This window comes from Grammomys surdaster, unplaced genomic scaffold (assembly GCF_004785775.1).
Source record: "Grammomys surdaster isolate TR1022 unplaced genomic scaffold, NIH_TR_1.0 146, whole genome shotgun sequence".
In the NCBI taxonomy this organism is placed as follows: Eukaryota; Metazoa; Chordata; class Mammalia; order Rodentia; family Muridae; genus Grammomys; species Grammomys surdaster.
Window position 1 is genome coordinate 4,527,203 of NW_021604604.1, and position 14,080 is coordinate 4,541,282.

General features: G+C 44.1%; 1 protein-coding gene across 5 annotated transcripts in view; it reads right to left on the minus strand.

Annotated features, from left to right (window-relative positions):
* Mllt10 (MLLT10 histone lysine methyltransferase DOT1L cofactor) overlaps positions 1–13,247 on the minus strand; it is a 144,213-nt gene extending 130,966 nt beyond the window's left edge. For 2 of the 5 annotated variants that reach the window (XM_028764918.1, XM_028764916.1), the window contains exons 1-3: positions 12,892–13,247; positions 12,579–12,738; positions 7,326–7,405 (exon numbers count right to left, since the gene is read on the minus strand). In XM_028764918.1, the coding sequence (XP_028620751.1) occupies positions 7,326–7,405; positions 12,579–12,738 (240 nt within the window). In that variant the 5' untranslated portion in view covers positions 12,892–13,247. Of the gene's footprint in view, positions 1–7,325; positions 7,406–12,578; positions 12,739–12,891 lie in introns of those variants that run through there. The other 3 variants (XM_028764919.1, XM_028764917.1, XM_028764920.1) reach the window with 3 other exon arrangements.
* Positions 13,248–14,080: the final 833 nt, after the last annotated feature.

The following is a 14,080-nucleotide window of genomic DNA, read 5'->3' on the forward strand; positions in this document are numbered from 1 at the left end:
AGAGAGAGAGACAGAGAGAGAGACAGAGAGAGAGACAGAGAGAGAGAGAGAGAAACCCTGCCACGAAAAACCAGAGAGAGAGACAGACAGACAGACAGACAGACAGACAGACAGAGAGGAGAAAGAGAGAATATGAATATGAATCTGGAGGCAAGATGGCCTCCAAATTCAAGGCCAGTCTAGATGATACGGTGAGTTCCAAGTGAACATGGGCTACAGGGTGAGACAAAAGGGGGCAGAGGCAGAGGAGGGAAGGAAGAAGGTGAGAGAAAGAGAAAGGAGAAAGGGAAAAGAAAAGGAAGAGAGGAAGAAAAGAAGAGGAATGAGAAGGAGAGGGAAGCAAGACAGGAGGGAAATAAATGAAAAAGAACACATTTAGGAAACCAGAGTCAGCCTCAAACGCACCATTCCTCCTGTCTCTGCCTCCTTTGGCAGGATTAAAACTGTGGGCTATCACACCTAGCCTAACTATATGGAATCATAAGAGGAAGCAATTAAAAGATACAAAAAGATGTAGGCTTGGGTTTTAAAGGGAATTTCTTATTTTTTAAATTTAGGGTTATAGAAATGGCTCCAAGAACAAATGCACTTGCTAGCAATCCTTACAACCTTAACTTGAACCCAGGGACCAACATGGAACCTCAGCGTGTTGCAAGCATACATACAAACAATAAAATTCTAAAAAATAAAAAAGAAAGAAAAAAAAAGAAATGAAAAATAAAACACTGACCTAGAACAATGAATCTCTTCAGGCAAACAAAATATGATGGCCTATTACAACCCCAAATCCATTTCCTCCTTTCTACTATCAAAACCTTGCTTTTATTCAACTCATCATATGGGCTCAACTTTAAGAGTCCAGTACTATCAGGAAGCATATTAAAGGATGACGTACTATGTTGAGTAAAGCAAGGAGGGAGCACTGGGGACGAAGCCCAAGACGTGAGCCACCTCTCCAACCCCTAACAACTTTTGTTTTCTGAGACAGGGCCTCCTGTAGCCAAGGCTTCGAATGGAAACCTGGGGCAGGGTGGGGGAATGCTAGAGTTCATGACACTGTTAAAAGGGACCCAGCACCCATGCCAGCTCACAACAGTCTGAAACTCCAGTCCCAGAGGATACAATGCCATCATCTGGCTTCCATGGGCATTTCACATACATGGTACACTGACATAAATGTACTCAGGACTTTTCACACACAAGTAAGTCTTTTTAAAGAAAAAAAAAAAGAAAAGTCAGATGTGGTGAATGTGGTGATTCATTCTTTAATCACAGTACTCAGGAGGCCAAGGCTGTAAGTTCACAGTTAATACAAGTGCTAGACCAGTCAGGGATACAGTGAAACCCTGTCTCACAAAACAAAACAAACAAAAACTAAAAATAACTTGAGAAACTTTACTATTCCTAAGACAATAATAAGATACCATAAAAGAAGTTATATACCAAAAACTACAAATAAATCCATCTTCTCAAAAGTATGAATGAAAAAACAGTAGTGTTCTACAGATGGTTAAGGTAGAAAATTAATTTATTAGATAAACAATAAGTATCAATAATATGAAGAAGAGAGCCAGCTTCCATAATATAACCATAACAAATAAAAGACATGAAAAATCAAAGTCTCAGACACCTACATCGGTTACAAAAAAAATGTAATGAAGTAACAATATTTGAAAACATAAAGAAGACAGTACAGTTTTCCCCCTTTTTGAATTCAGGGTCTCACTCTGTAACCCAAGGAACTCACTATGCAGTGCCACCAGACTTCAACTCACCTGCCTCAGCCTTCAAAGTGCTGAGACTACAGCTATCAGCCACCGTCTCTTAAACAATGTTCCCCTCAAATGAAAAAGGAAGGCCAAGCCTTAAAGAAAACAGGCTGCCAACTGTGCACTGAAACATACCAGAAGACAGACTCAAAGGAAATCTTACCCCTAGCTAAATAGCTATTATCCTAGAATTCAAACTAACACACAAAAGCAAAATAATGAAATGCTTAAATACAAAAACACTAATAGTGCCGGGCAGTGGTGGCACACGCCTTTAACCCCAGCACTTGGGAGGCAGAGGCAGGGGAATTTCTGAGTTCAAGGCCAGCCTGGTCTATAGAGTGAGTTCCAGGACAGCCAGGGCTACACAGAGAAACCCTGTCTCAGGAAGAAAAAAAAAACAAAAAAACAAAAAACAAAAAACTGAAAAAAAAAAACAAACAAAACACTAATAGAGCCTTCTTATTACAGTAACCCTACATACATACATACACAATACACGCACACACAAAATTAAACTTAATTAAATGAACTTCAAATGAAAGGAAAACGGGCTAGGAGTGTAGCTAAAGGGTCAGACAGTGAGGACCTGGGTTCAATCCCCAGCATGACAAGAGAAAAAGAATAAACAAAGTACAGCATCACCCTGCCTGTTGGCACAGCTACTCAGGAAGGTCAAGGGCCCAGGAGTTCAAGTCTCACATGGGCAAGGTTGCAGCTCATTGGTAAAGGGTTTGCTTAGCATGTCAATGGCCTTGGGTTTAATTACCAGCATTTTTTTAAATTTAATACACAGGCATACACCATTCCTGTAAAACAACACGAATTATACATATACATATACCCATTAATGTGCATAAATAATAATAATAATGCAAATAAATACTGAACATAGATGACCTAAAAGAGAGTAAGTTAATAAAACTTCAGCCAGGCAGTGGTGGTACATGCTTTTAATCCTAGCTCTCGGGAGGCAAAGAGAGGAGGATCTCTGTGAGTCTGAGGCCAGCCTAGTCTACAGCTAGTTCTAAGACACACAGGGCTACACAAAGGAAACCCTGTCTCAAAGAAAAAAAAAAAATTCTTATACTTTTGATTTCCCCCCCCCCCCGCCTTTTTGGGAAGGATGCTTAAAACAGGGTCTCAATAACTGCGTGTAGAAAATAAATTTGCCTATTAATAATCTATGTTAAGGGCTTAATAGACGGCTTAATGCTATACTGCTCCGGTGGAGGACCAGGGTCTGGTTCTTAGCACCCACATCAGGCTTATTAGCTGTTGCAACTTAGCTCCAGAGAATCCAGCACCACTAGCTTCTGTTGGCACCATCTACTCAGTGTTCAAATCCACAGGGACCACAAATATATATAATAAAAATTAAAATATAAAATAAATCTATATTAACTCATCTAAATACTGACAGGTACACACACACCTGTCATATCAACACTTTGGAGGAAGAATCAGGAGGTCATCGTCAGCTGTACAGTGAGTTTTCAGTCAACCTGGGCCTTCTTTCAATTATGAAAATTCTTCTTTTGACTTTAGGTAGCTGGAGAGATGTTTAGTCCCCAGTGGGAAGGAAGAGCACAGGTAAGACTACATGCTTGTGCTTCTATGCTCAGTTCCCAGCATCCACATCATGCAGCTCAAATACCATTAACTCCAGCTCAGGCCTGACACATTTTTTAAAAACTTTTAATATTTTTTAAAAAATATTAAAGAAACCTTAGGTCATTCTCAGTTACATGGAGAGGGAGTTTTGTTTGGATTCTGTTGTTGTCTGACTTGGGTCTTTTGGGTTTTTTGTTAGGGTTTTTGTTGTTGCTTGGTGGGTTTTGTTTGGTTTTTGGTGTTTTGAGATGAAGTCTCACTCTATAGAGACCAGGCTGCCCCAAACTCATGGCAATCCTCCATCCCCAGTGCTGGAATTACAAGCATAAGCTACCATGTCTGACTTTTGTCCTTTTTTCCTTTGTTTTTTTGGAAACAGCTATCCAAGTCACCTTCCAACTCAAAATCCTTTCCACCTCTAGAATGCTAAAACATTCTATGCAATCAAACAGGCCTGTTTCACCATGATAAAAATACCAGCCCTTCATTCCATTCCATTTTGCATTTCTTTTTGTTTCCTATTGCTGCTGCTGCTGCTGCTGCTGCTGCTGCTGCTGCTGCTGCTGCTGGTGTGTGTGTGTGTGTGTGTGTGTGTGTGTGTGTAAGAGAGAGAGAGAGAGAGTGTGTGTGTGTGCGCGCGCAGGCCTGACTCAATGCGAGCAGGGAAGATAGAGAACATCCTGTGCCATCCATTCCCTCCTCCCAACATGTGTCTTCCAAGGGTGGAACTTAGGTTACCAGTCTTGGTGGCAAGCCTGCTTACCCACTGAGCCATCTATCTGACAGGCCCTATATTTAGTTTTCATTTGCTCTTTTCTACCTACTCTTCTCTTCTACTGCTATTACTTTGGGAAAGTTGTGGGCTTTTCTGGGGATTAAACATAGGCCTTATGCTTGTGAAGCACATTCTACAGCACAGAGCTACAGTCCCTGACTTACTGATGGTAAAACCATTCCAGAGTAATTGATGTTAATATCACTGAGTCACCTATTATCCTTTCTTTTAAGATGTTCTCTGTGGATTCCTGTGTCCTTCCTTTAAAGTCCTACACCTGATACTATCATTATTTATGTTTTCATTTCTAATGTCCTCTTTTAACTGCATTATACAGACTTACAAACAAAAACTATTTTCTCAACATGTTGCTTTCTGGATCATTATGATCCAGTATCTGTCAATATACTTACAGCCAGTTCACAACTCTTCCTTTTCTGACAAGTGAACCATCTCTAATCCACAGTGCCCTAACCATATCTAAGCAACTTGACCTTAAAAGGCACCTCACCTAAGTCAAACCAGTTTGAGGCAATTTTGGCCACAAGGTTATAAAATTCAGAATGAGATTTCAGGCTCTCAGGACAGGAAGTACAGGCTGGAGAGACAACTCAGGGATATTGTGGGTGCAGTACCACACATCAGCTCTGACCACCTGAGTTCAGATGCCCAGAACCCACATAAAAGGCAGACTCAGTAGTGCAAGCACCTGTATGCCTAGCAACCCTCTACAAAAATAGTGAACCAGAGTTGGGAATCAGCTCACAGGTCAGCTAGCTTGCTTATACAGAATCAAGAAATTTTCCCTCTCTTTTTTCTTTTATTTTTAGGTTTTTCAGTCAGGGTGTATGCAATCCTGACTATCCTGGAACTTGCTGTATTAACAGACTGGCCTCACAGAGATCTACCCAGCTGCCTCTGCCTCCTGAGTGCTGGGATTAAAGCCATGTGCCATCATGCTCTGCCAAGAACCTGCCTTAAAAGAAGTAGAAAGATGGGACTGACATCCAATGGCTGTCCTCAAAACCACACTCCTTGACACACACACATATTCACACCTCCTTCCATACTTGCTCTCTTACACACACACACACACACACACACACACACACATATTCCTGTTTTTTAAAATATCCAAAAGTGGTTTTTGTTGTTGTTGTTGTTGTTTTTAAAGCCACATGCGACCTAGGTATGGTAGCCCTCGCCAATCTCAACAGTTTGAGCCAAGAGTTTGAAGCAAGGGCTCCACAGTAGGACCTATTTCAAAAAAAGAGATTCGGAGGCCAGACAGATGAAGAGGAGCTGAGATATAGTCAGTCATCTCTCCACAGGAGGAGATGGAAGAAGGGAAAAGCAGCTTAACGGCTGCCCAGACTGCAATTCTAAATACGTTTCTCCCTTAAAACTATAGCTTCCGCATGTACAAAATAAAAACTACCTCAGGAATTCAACAAATAGAGTAGAGTAACTGGAGTCAAACATTTAGTACAGTATCTGGTACATAAACACCTGGAGAAGTACAAACCACTCCGTAGCAGAGACAATTCTCACAAAGATAAAGAATGAAACAGGCACTACAGAGAAATAGCAGGACCAGTTCAAGTTCCCATCTCAATTCAAGTCCTTGATTCAGTGTCCTGTAATAAAACGCACGCCCTGCTTCCACTACACAAGCTTAGACGCCAGCTTCAGTCTCATCATTGTCACTGCAGGATTTAGGAGACTATACTGTTTTTAAATGGATTACCACATCCCACCAATGTAAATAAAAAAAAAAAACATGCTCCCAATATAACTACTGTATTTACCGTGGCATTTTGATCATTCCATAAAATAAAGAAATAGAAACAAACCAAGTGCTATCTGAGGCGTCTCACCACATCCCACCAGGCTTCCCTCTCACTGAGTCTCTGCCTTCCTGGACTGCTGTCTGAGCTCTTCTCATCTTTAACACACTACACCTGCCCCCACCTTGGCCTCCTCACTTCACTAGAGTTGACCCATAATTCAAGCATAGTTTCATTTGAGACCTATCCACACTAAAGATAATATTCAAGAATGAGAAAAAAGTCAAAAAGTAGGCTTTCCATATTTCAAGTCTTAAAAACAACTTTTTTTCCAGACAGGATCTCTTGAAGCCCAGGTTAGTCTCAAACTAGAACTATGTAGCCAAGGAAGACTTAGAACTTCTGACCCATTTTAACACACTGTTGGGGTGGAACTTGCGACCTGCATGCACATTAAGAAAGCATTATACCAGCTAAACTACAATCCTAAAGTCTTGAAATTTGCATGATTGACTTCATCCTCCATTTGCTAATTAACACTACAATAATTAACTGTACTTCTGCTACAATGGATTGTCACACACCATCAACTGAGAATCAGTATAGAAGCTACTGGACAATACTGTCTATACACCCAGAATCACTGAAGGCAAAATTAAAACTTCTACTTCTGCTATATGCCTAGTAAAGAGAAATTGAAATGTCTGTTTTCTGATTTCAGGCCAGACTCTCTAGTCAACACTATCATACCAAGATCGGATATTCTTTTGTATAACTAATAGAAATTGCATCTTTCTACTGGTATTTCCACTAAGCTTAATTGGTGGAGGGGTGGGGGGGGAACAAAAACAAAAACTCTTGCAACCAAAAAATGAACCTCCTTTATTTCACAAAAAGTTACCAAAGTACTAAAAGGTGACCAGTTGAGTTAAAGTTTCTTGTAGCTTTGTCAAAAAAATGTTAGGACATTTGAAAATGGAGAATATTCAAACCACAGCATAGATATAGTAATAAAAATGACTATCTATACCCCTAAAGTTTTTTTCCCACACTTACTAAACCTAGAAGAAATACCAGCTACACAGCTCTAGTAGAGACCCTGGGTACAGTGCTGAAGACATAATTCAGTGGTATAATGTTTGTCTAGTATACACAGGGACCTGAGCTCAACCCTCAGCTCAGAAATTAAATAAAAATCGAATATAATTTCCTATGTCTAGTTTTCAAAGTACCCACACACACATACATATACACAAACACACACACACACACTTGTTTTTCAATTTTTACAAAATCAGTTTAAAACTTGAAGTCAGTATTTAATACTTGGCATCCTAAACTACTTAAGAATTTTAGTATTTTTTGATAAACAGTCCTTACCACTCTGGCTGCTCTCTCCTGAGATTCACATTTCCTACAAAACCATGGTCCAGTAGGTACTTGAACAATGCCATAGCAAGCTGTTGGGAAACAAAAAATATGTTTAAATCTGAAAACAAAATATTTATATTTGAAAACTAAGGCAAAACAATCTTTATAAACATATCAACTACCTCTCACTTTTCAACAACTTGACTTAAGAAATTATTTTATTTTGATCCCAGCACTTGGGAGGCAGAGACAGGCGGATTTCTGAGTTTGAGGCCAGCCTGGTCTACAGAGTGAGTTCCAGGACAGCCAGAACTACCAAAAAAAAAATAAATAAATAAATAAATTATGTTTAGTAGTTACTTAAAATTTACAGTAAAATTATAATATAATAAATGTAACAAAATTTTAACATTCAACCTTCCCAGCACTTGGAAGGCAGAGGCAGATAGATTAGATGTCTCTGAGTTTGAAGCCAGCCTGATCTACAGAATGAGTTCCAGGGCAGACAAGGATACAGAGAAACCCTGTCTCAAAAATAAACAAACAAATAAAAATAAAATTCAGCCTTTTGGGTTATTTCTGCTAAAGTCCAAAGTGTTTAGTGTGGTAGCACAGACCTGTAACCACAAAACTCTACAGGCGAAAGCAAAATGACCATGAGTTTTAAGTCACCATGAACTGTACAGAAACTGTCTTCGGGCTGCAGAGATGGCTCAGCGGTAAAGCTTAACACAAGTTATGGACAGAATAAATCAGAAAACCATTAATTCATTCTTTTCCCTATAGGCTAAGTACCAACTGTTTTCTGTTGCTTTGAGATAGGACTGATTTCACTGACAGCCTGTCTTAGCCTGATTTTCCTGTCTTAGCCTCTTAAAAGTGCTGGGACTACAAGCACACAAATGAACAACAAAAACAAATTAAAAACAAAAATAAAATGATCAATAGACAAAACAAAATATGCTAAAGTGAAATACTTTGTGGGTTGTGGGTTGCTAGGGTGTAACTTAGCAGGTAAAATACAGCATGCAAAGCATGCATGAAGCCCTGTGTCATCTCCAGCACCACATAAACCCAGGCCTGTTGGAGCAAGCCTATAATGCAAGCACTCAGGAAATGGAGGTAGGAGGATCACAAGTTGAAGGTCAACCACCACCACATAGCAATTCAAAGCCAGCCCAGGCTACCTGATACTGTATCAAGAGAATAAAGTGATAGTTCAGGACAGATCACAACCATGTTCAAGGACTGGAGTCTAATCCCCACCAAAAAAAAAAAAAAAAAAGTGAACTATCCAAAAAGGCAAATCAATAGACAAAGTTGTGGTTATCTAGATATGTGGGAACTAGGGAGAAACAGGAAGTGACCTCTAATGGATCCAAGTTTTTTATTAGGGTGATGAAAAGGATCTAAAACAGACTGTGATAATGTTTGTACAACTCTGTGACAATACCAGAAACCACTGGATTATATACTCCAAACAGATGAACTGCATAGTATGTAATTCTATCTTAATACAGCTATTAAAAAGAAAACTATACATATACATAAAATGTACACTGGGCAGTGGTGGCGCACACCTTTAATCCCAGCACTTGGGAGGCAGAGGCAGATTTCTGAATTCGAGGCCAACCTGGTCTACAGAGTGAGTTCCAGGACAGCCAGGGCTACACAGGAAACCCTGTCTCGAAAAACCAAAGTGCATATCCACCAAGTATTCTCAGTCTCACATACCCAATTCACAGCTTCATTTTTAACAAAATTATTGTATTACATTATTTATTGTGTATGTAAGTTTCTACCATATACACATGTGGAAATCCACTTTCAGGAGTCTCTTCCTTCCCTCCACTCTGTAGTTCCAAAGCCTGATCTCAAGTCATTAGGCTTGGCAACAGCAACTTAACTATCTCACCAGCCCAACCTCGGTTTGTCTTTTTAAGCTGGGCATGGTAGCACACAATGTAATCCCAGCACTCAGGAAGTTGAAAGAGGCCAGGCTGGGTCACAGTGAGACCCTGTCTATAAAATCTGAAGGATAAGGCTACTGCAGCAGCTCAATGGTAAAATATCTGTCTAACAGGCACAACATCCTGAGTTTGATCCTCAGCATAAAAATGTGAGGAAAGAAAAGGTCTCATTTGATGTTTTGTTAAGCAACTTCAAAAAACAAAAAAAAAAAGTTTTAGCTGAGCAGTAGTGGCATAACCTTTAATCCTAACACTCTCAGATGTAGGTGGCCAGCCTGGTCTACAGAGAATGCCAGGACAACCAGAGCTGCACAGAGAAACCCTACTTCAAGAACTAAAATCAAACCAATTTGTCCCATGTCTCCTGTGCACGTTGTGTGGGCGACTGTGTGCCACAGTGAGCAGCAGAGGTCAGAGGACAACTTTCAGCAGTCCTCTCCTTCCACCGTGACTCTCAGCAATCTAACTGGGCAGGTGTGGCGGCACGTGCCTTTTACCCACTTTGCCACCTCACTAGCTGCAAAAGTTGGTTTTAATGTTCATGTTTAATTTGCTGAGATTTTCATTTTTTGAGAATTTATAAACACATTCAATTCTATTTTGCTCAGAAAAAAACTTGGAAATGTCATAAAATGATGGGAAACAAAATAAAATCAACAGAACTCTTAAATACCCAAAGCTAAACTTTTGTTTTATTGTTGGATCAAGAGTGTCACATAGCACAGGTTGGCCTCAAACTTGCTATGCAACCCCTGGAAGGGACTTGAGGTGTTCACCCTACAGAATACTGGGATTACAGGCATGTGCCATCATGCCAGGTTTAGTTCAAGATAAAGTTTACACCAGGGCTTTGTGTGTGCTACCAACCTGCTTCAATTGAACTATATACTTAATGGGTCTTTAATTTGTAGTCCAGGCTGGCCTCAAACTCAAAAGAATCCTCCTGCCTGACCCAAGAGTTGTAATTACAGGCATAAGCCACCATGCCTAAGCTAATCTCTTTTAAACCTGTGTTAAGTATGTCTAAGTAAAAATATCCTATCAGTCAAAAAACAGCATCAGTGACTTGGGGGGAGGGAGGGGTAGTAACACATCTGCAATCCTAGCACTTGGGAGGCAGAAAGATCTAGAGTTCAAGGCCTGCCTCATCAAGATTCCCAACTGTGACACCGGGCTATATGAGATCCTGTATCAAAAAAGAAAGAAAGAGAGAGAGAGAGAGAGAGAGAGAGAGAGAGAGAGAGAGAGAGAGAGAGAAGAAAGAAACAGCATAGAGTCCAAAACCACTTTTATTTGGAAGCACCTCTAAAAGGCAAAAGTTAATATTTAGCTGTACATTTTCTGTATTGACAAGGACATATTTCATAACAAAAATCAATTACCATCCAATTCATGAGCTATGCCTTGGCCTAAGACAGAAAAGCAGAGGGAAAAGGTACTGGGAAAATATATTTAAATAAAGTATAATAGGATATATGTATGAGAATGTCATAACCACCATTATTTGGTATCCCAACTAAAGACCATAATATACACACACAATTCAAACTAACAGAAATTATGTAAAATGTACTAACATACATCTTCACTCCTTTCTGCACTTATCTTAGCAAAGACTGGGAATTAGCATCAATGATAATATGTAACTTTCTCCTTTAAAAGAAACCAGGAATAACCAAACATTCCTGTTAAGTTACAGTCTCAATATTATCATCATTTACCTAAATGTCCTAACTGGACATTCTGTCCTAATAGAATTCTTTAAAGAATGAGCTTTGGAGGCCAGGCTCTGGCTCAGTTAGTGCTTGCCTAGCCTCAGCACAGTATAGCCCAGGAATAGTGCATACCTGAAACTCCAGCACTTCGAAGGTGAAACTTGAGTGCTGGGAGTTCAGGGTCACCCTGGGCTAACTGAAACCCTTTCAAAAATTCCAGGAATGGTAGTACATGGTTTAACCCCATCACCTTGGAGGCAGAAGCAGGCAGACCTCTGAGTCTGTGCCCAGCCTAGTCTACATAATTGAGTTCCAGATCAGAAAGAGCTGATAATGGAACCCTGACTAAAAAAAAAAAAAAAAAAGCAAAACTGTTTACCTCCCTCTGCTTTGGTAGGACCCTCCTCACACCTACAATTCCCATACTTGAGAGGCAGGATTATTGGGGTTGTGTATCTGCATCCTGCCTGGGCTACATAGCAAGATCCTATGCAAAAAACCATCCCAGGTAGTACACACCTTTAATCGAAACACTCCAGAGGTAGAGGCAGAGGCAGGAGGATCTCTGATTTCGAGGCCAGAATGGGCTACAGAGCCAAATTCTAGGACAGCCAAGGCTACAGAGAAAACCCTGTCAAACAAACAAACAAACAAACAAAAACTCAGTTTTAGCTTCAGGGATGGGAAGGGTGGGACTGCTGAAGACCACACAGTCAGTCACCAAACATGTTGCCTAGTCTTTCGTCCTGGATCTCCTAACAACTTGAAATGGACAGTGAGAAACTTCAATAACCAGACAAACATCCTAAAGAATCCCCAGCTTTTTCGGGGGAGGGAGTGAAGGGGGGTACCCAAAACATTCACCCAATGATAACATCCAAAACTAAAGTAAAGTAAACCTCCCAAGTCTCTTGGGGCACCACCACCGCCACCACTTCTTAAGAGTCCTACAGGCTGTGCTGCAGCCATGACCAGCTTTCCTCCATCAGCTCAGACTCCATCGGCTCGGCCCAGACAACCCCTCAGGGACACCTTCCACTGTCTTCGCAGAAGCACCCAGTGGCCACAGAGCTCGGGGTGCAGCAGGCAGGGCCCACCTTCCCTCTCTCCCTAACTCTTAAGAGGCAGGTTGTCCCACAGCACAGGAAGTCTCCTCCTGACACGCTGCGGCAGACAGGAGCTGGCAGGGGAGAGGGAGGAGGCCTCCGGTTCTCAAAGCCACCCCGCCGTCACGGTGACTCCGGCGCGGAGTCACACGCTCCCACCCTACCCTGGCGCAGGACGCGGCTGCCGCAGGCTCCGCGGACCGGGCCCGGACACGGGCGGCCACCAAATGACACTTGAGTGAGCGCGGAATCACATGACAGCCCGGGCCACACGCACTTTCTCCCACAGGCCGAGGCACGGCCCGCGCCCGCGGCGACCACGCCGGGCTCCCGCGGCCTGCGCACGGGGCGGGGCGGGGCGGCAGGCGGGCCGGGGGAGGGGCGGCGGTGGCAGTTGCCGCCGGGGGAGGGGGGGGGGCGGTGACGGTTGGGAGCAGGCCGGTTCGGCCCGGCGGGCGGTTGGGTGTTTACCTTGATGCACCGCGACGCTGCAGCCGTGCCCGTCGCAATAAACCAGAGGGTTCTCGGCCCAGCCTCTCTCGTCTGAGCAAACGCAACAGCCTCCAATCATTTCCTTCATACTATGGGAGACCTCGTCCTCCAGTGACACGGGCCGGTCGCTAGAGACCATCTAAGAGGGAGTTGGGGGGGACCATTAACAAACACAAGCAAGCCACCGAGAGCTCCCCACACGCAGCCCGCCCGCCCGCCCGCCCCCCCGCCCGATCGACCCCGGCCCGGCCCCCGCCCGCCAGCCCGCCCGCCCGCTCGGCCGCTCGCTCACTCGGGCTTTGCCGCTCAGTCACTCACGTTCCGCACAGGACTCAGGAGCCATGTCCTTGCTGAATCCCCCCACCTCCCCGCCACCGCCTCCTCCTCCTCCTCCTCCTCCTCCTCCTCCGCGGCGTCCTCCCTCCCCACCTCCACCCGGCCGCTAACGCCGCCGCCCGAGGAGGGCACACATAATCAAGCAGGCCTCCGCACAGGCGCACTGGGGGGCTCCCGCTGGGCCCGGGGCGGCGAGGGAGGGGAAGGGGCTGCGCTTCCTCCTCCGAGCGAGCGTCACCCGGCGTACGCGTCGGCCCGCCCTGCGGCCGGCGTGAGGGAGGCGGCCCGGAGAGGCGAGGCCTGCGTGCGCGCCGCCGCGTCCCCTGGCCCCTGCCTACCTCCAGGCTTTCCCCTCCCCCGCACCGCTCGGCAGCGCCGAGGTGTGCGGAGGTGGGGGACGAGCGGAGCCGGCTGCTCAGCGCGGCCGGAGTGAGTCTACCGGAGGGCTCTGGGGCGCGCCAGGGCCGGGACGTTGGGCGGCCCTCGCGTCGTGGGCGCGGGGAGCGCATGAGGAAGAGGCCGCGGTGGGGTGGGGTGGGGTGGGGGCCGGCGGCGCCCCCGGGGCGGCTCGTGGCGCTGGGAACCTACCTGAAGGCCTGTGCCTCGAGAACTGGCCCGCGGGTAACAATGGTTGGGAGAGGGTGCCAGCTTCCATGAAGGGTGTAATGAAGCATGGCTTCCTGCAGTTGGCCGCGCTAACTTCACAGTACTGTCGCAGCTTCGCCACCCATTAAATTCACGTCCTGGATTCTTCCCAAAGTTCACCCGGTGGAAGTGTTACCAGATCTACCGCCCACTTAACGCACCATCTTGGCCCCCGTGGCAAATGAAAGTGCACCACAGACAGGCAAAAAGCCTGTGTTTGGGCTATATTCTGAGCGGAAGCCCCAAGACTGCACTGTAGCTTGGTAGGTATACAAATGGTTGGTGGCATTAGCAACGTGATCTGGAAAAATGCAGCTGTAAGACGAAGGAACCCACGTTCTAGCCTGTCACCAAAGGATAACAGCATAAGAGTGTGGTGCCCAGTTTTGATTGAGGATTCCTCTGATCTAGCTCGATTTTCCAAATTTACCTTCCCAAATGTGAACTTAAATTGGAAAAATATGGGAGCTTCCTCCCATGCACAAATAGAATATAGATTA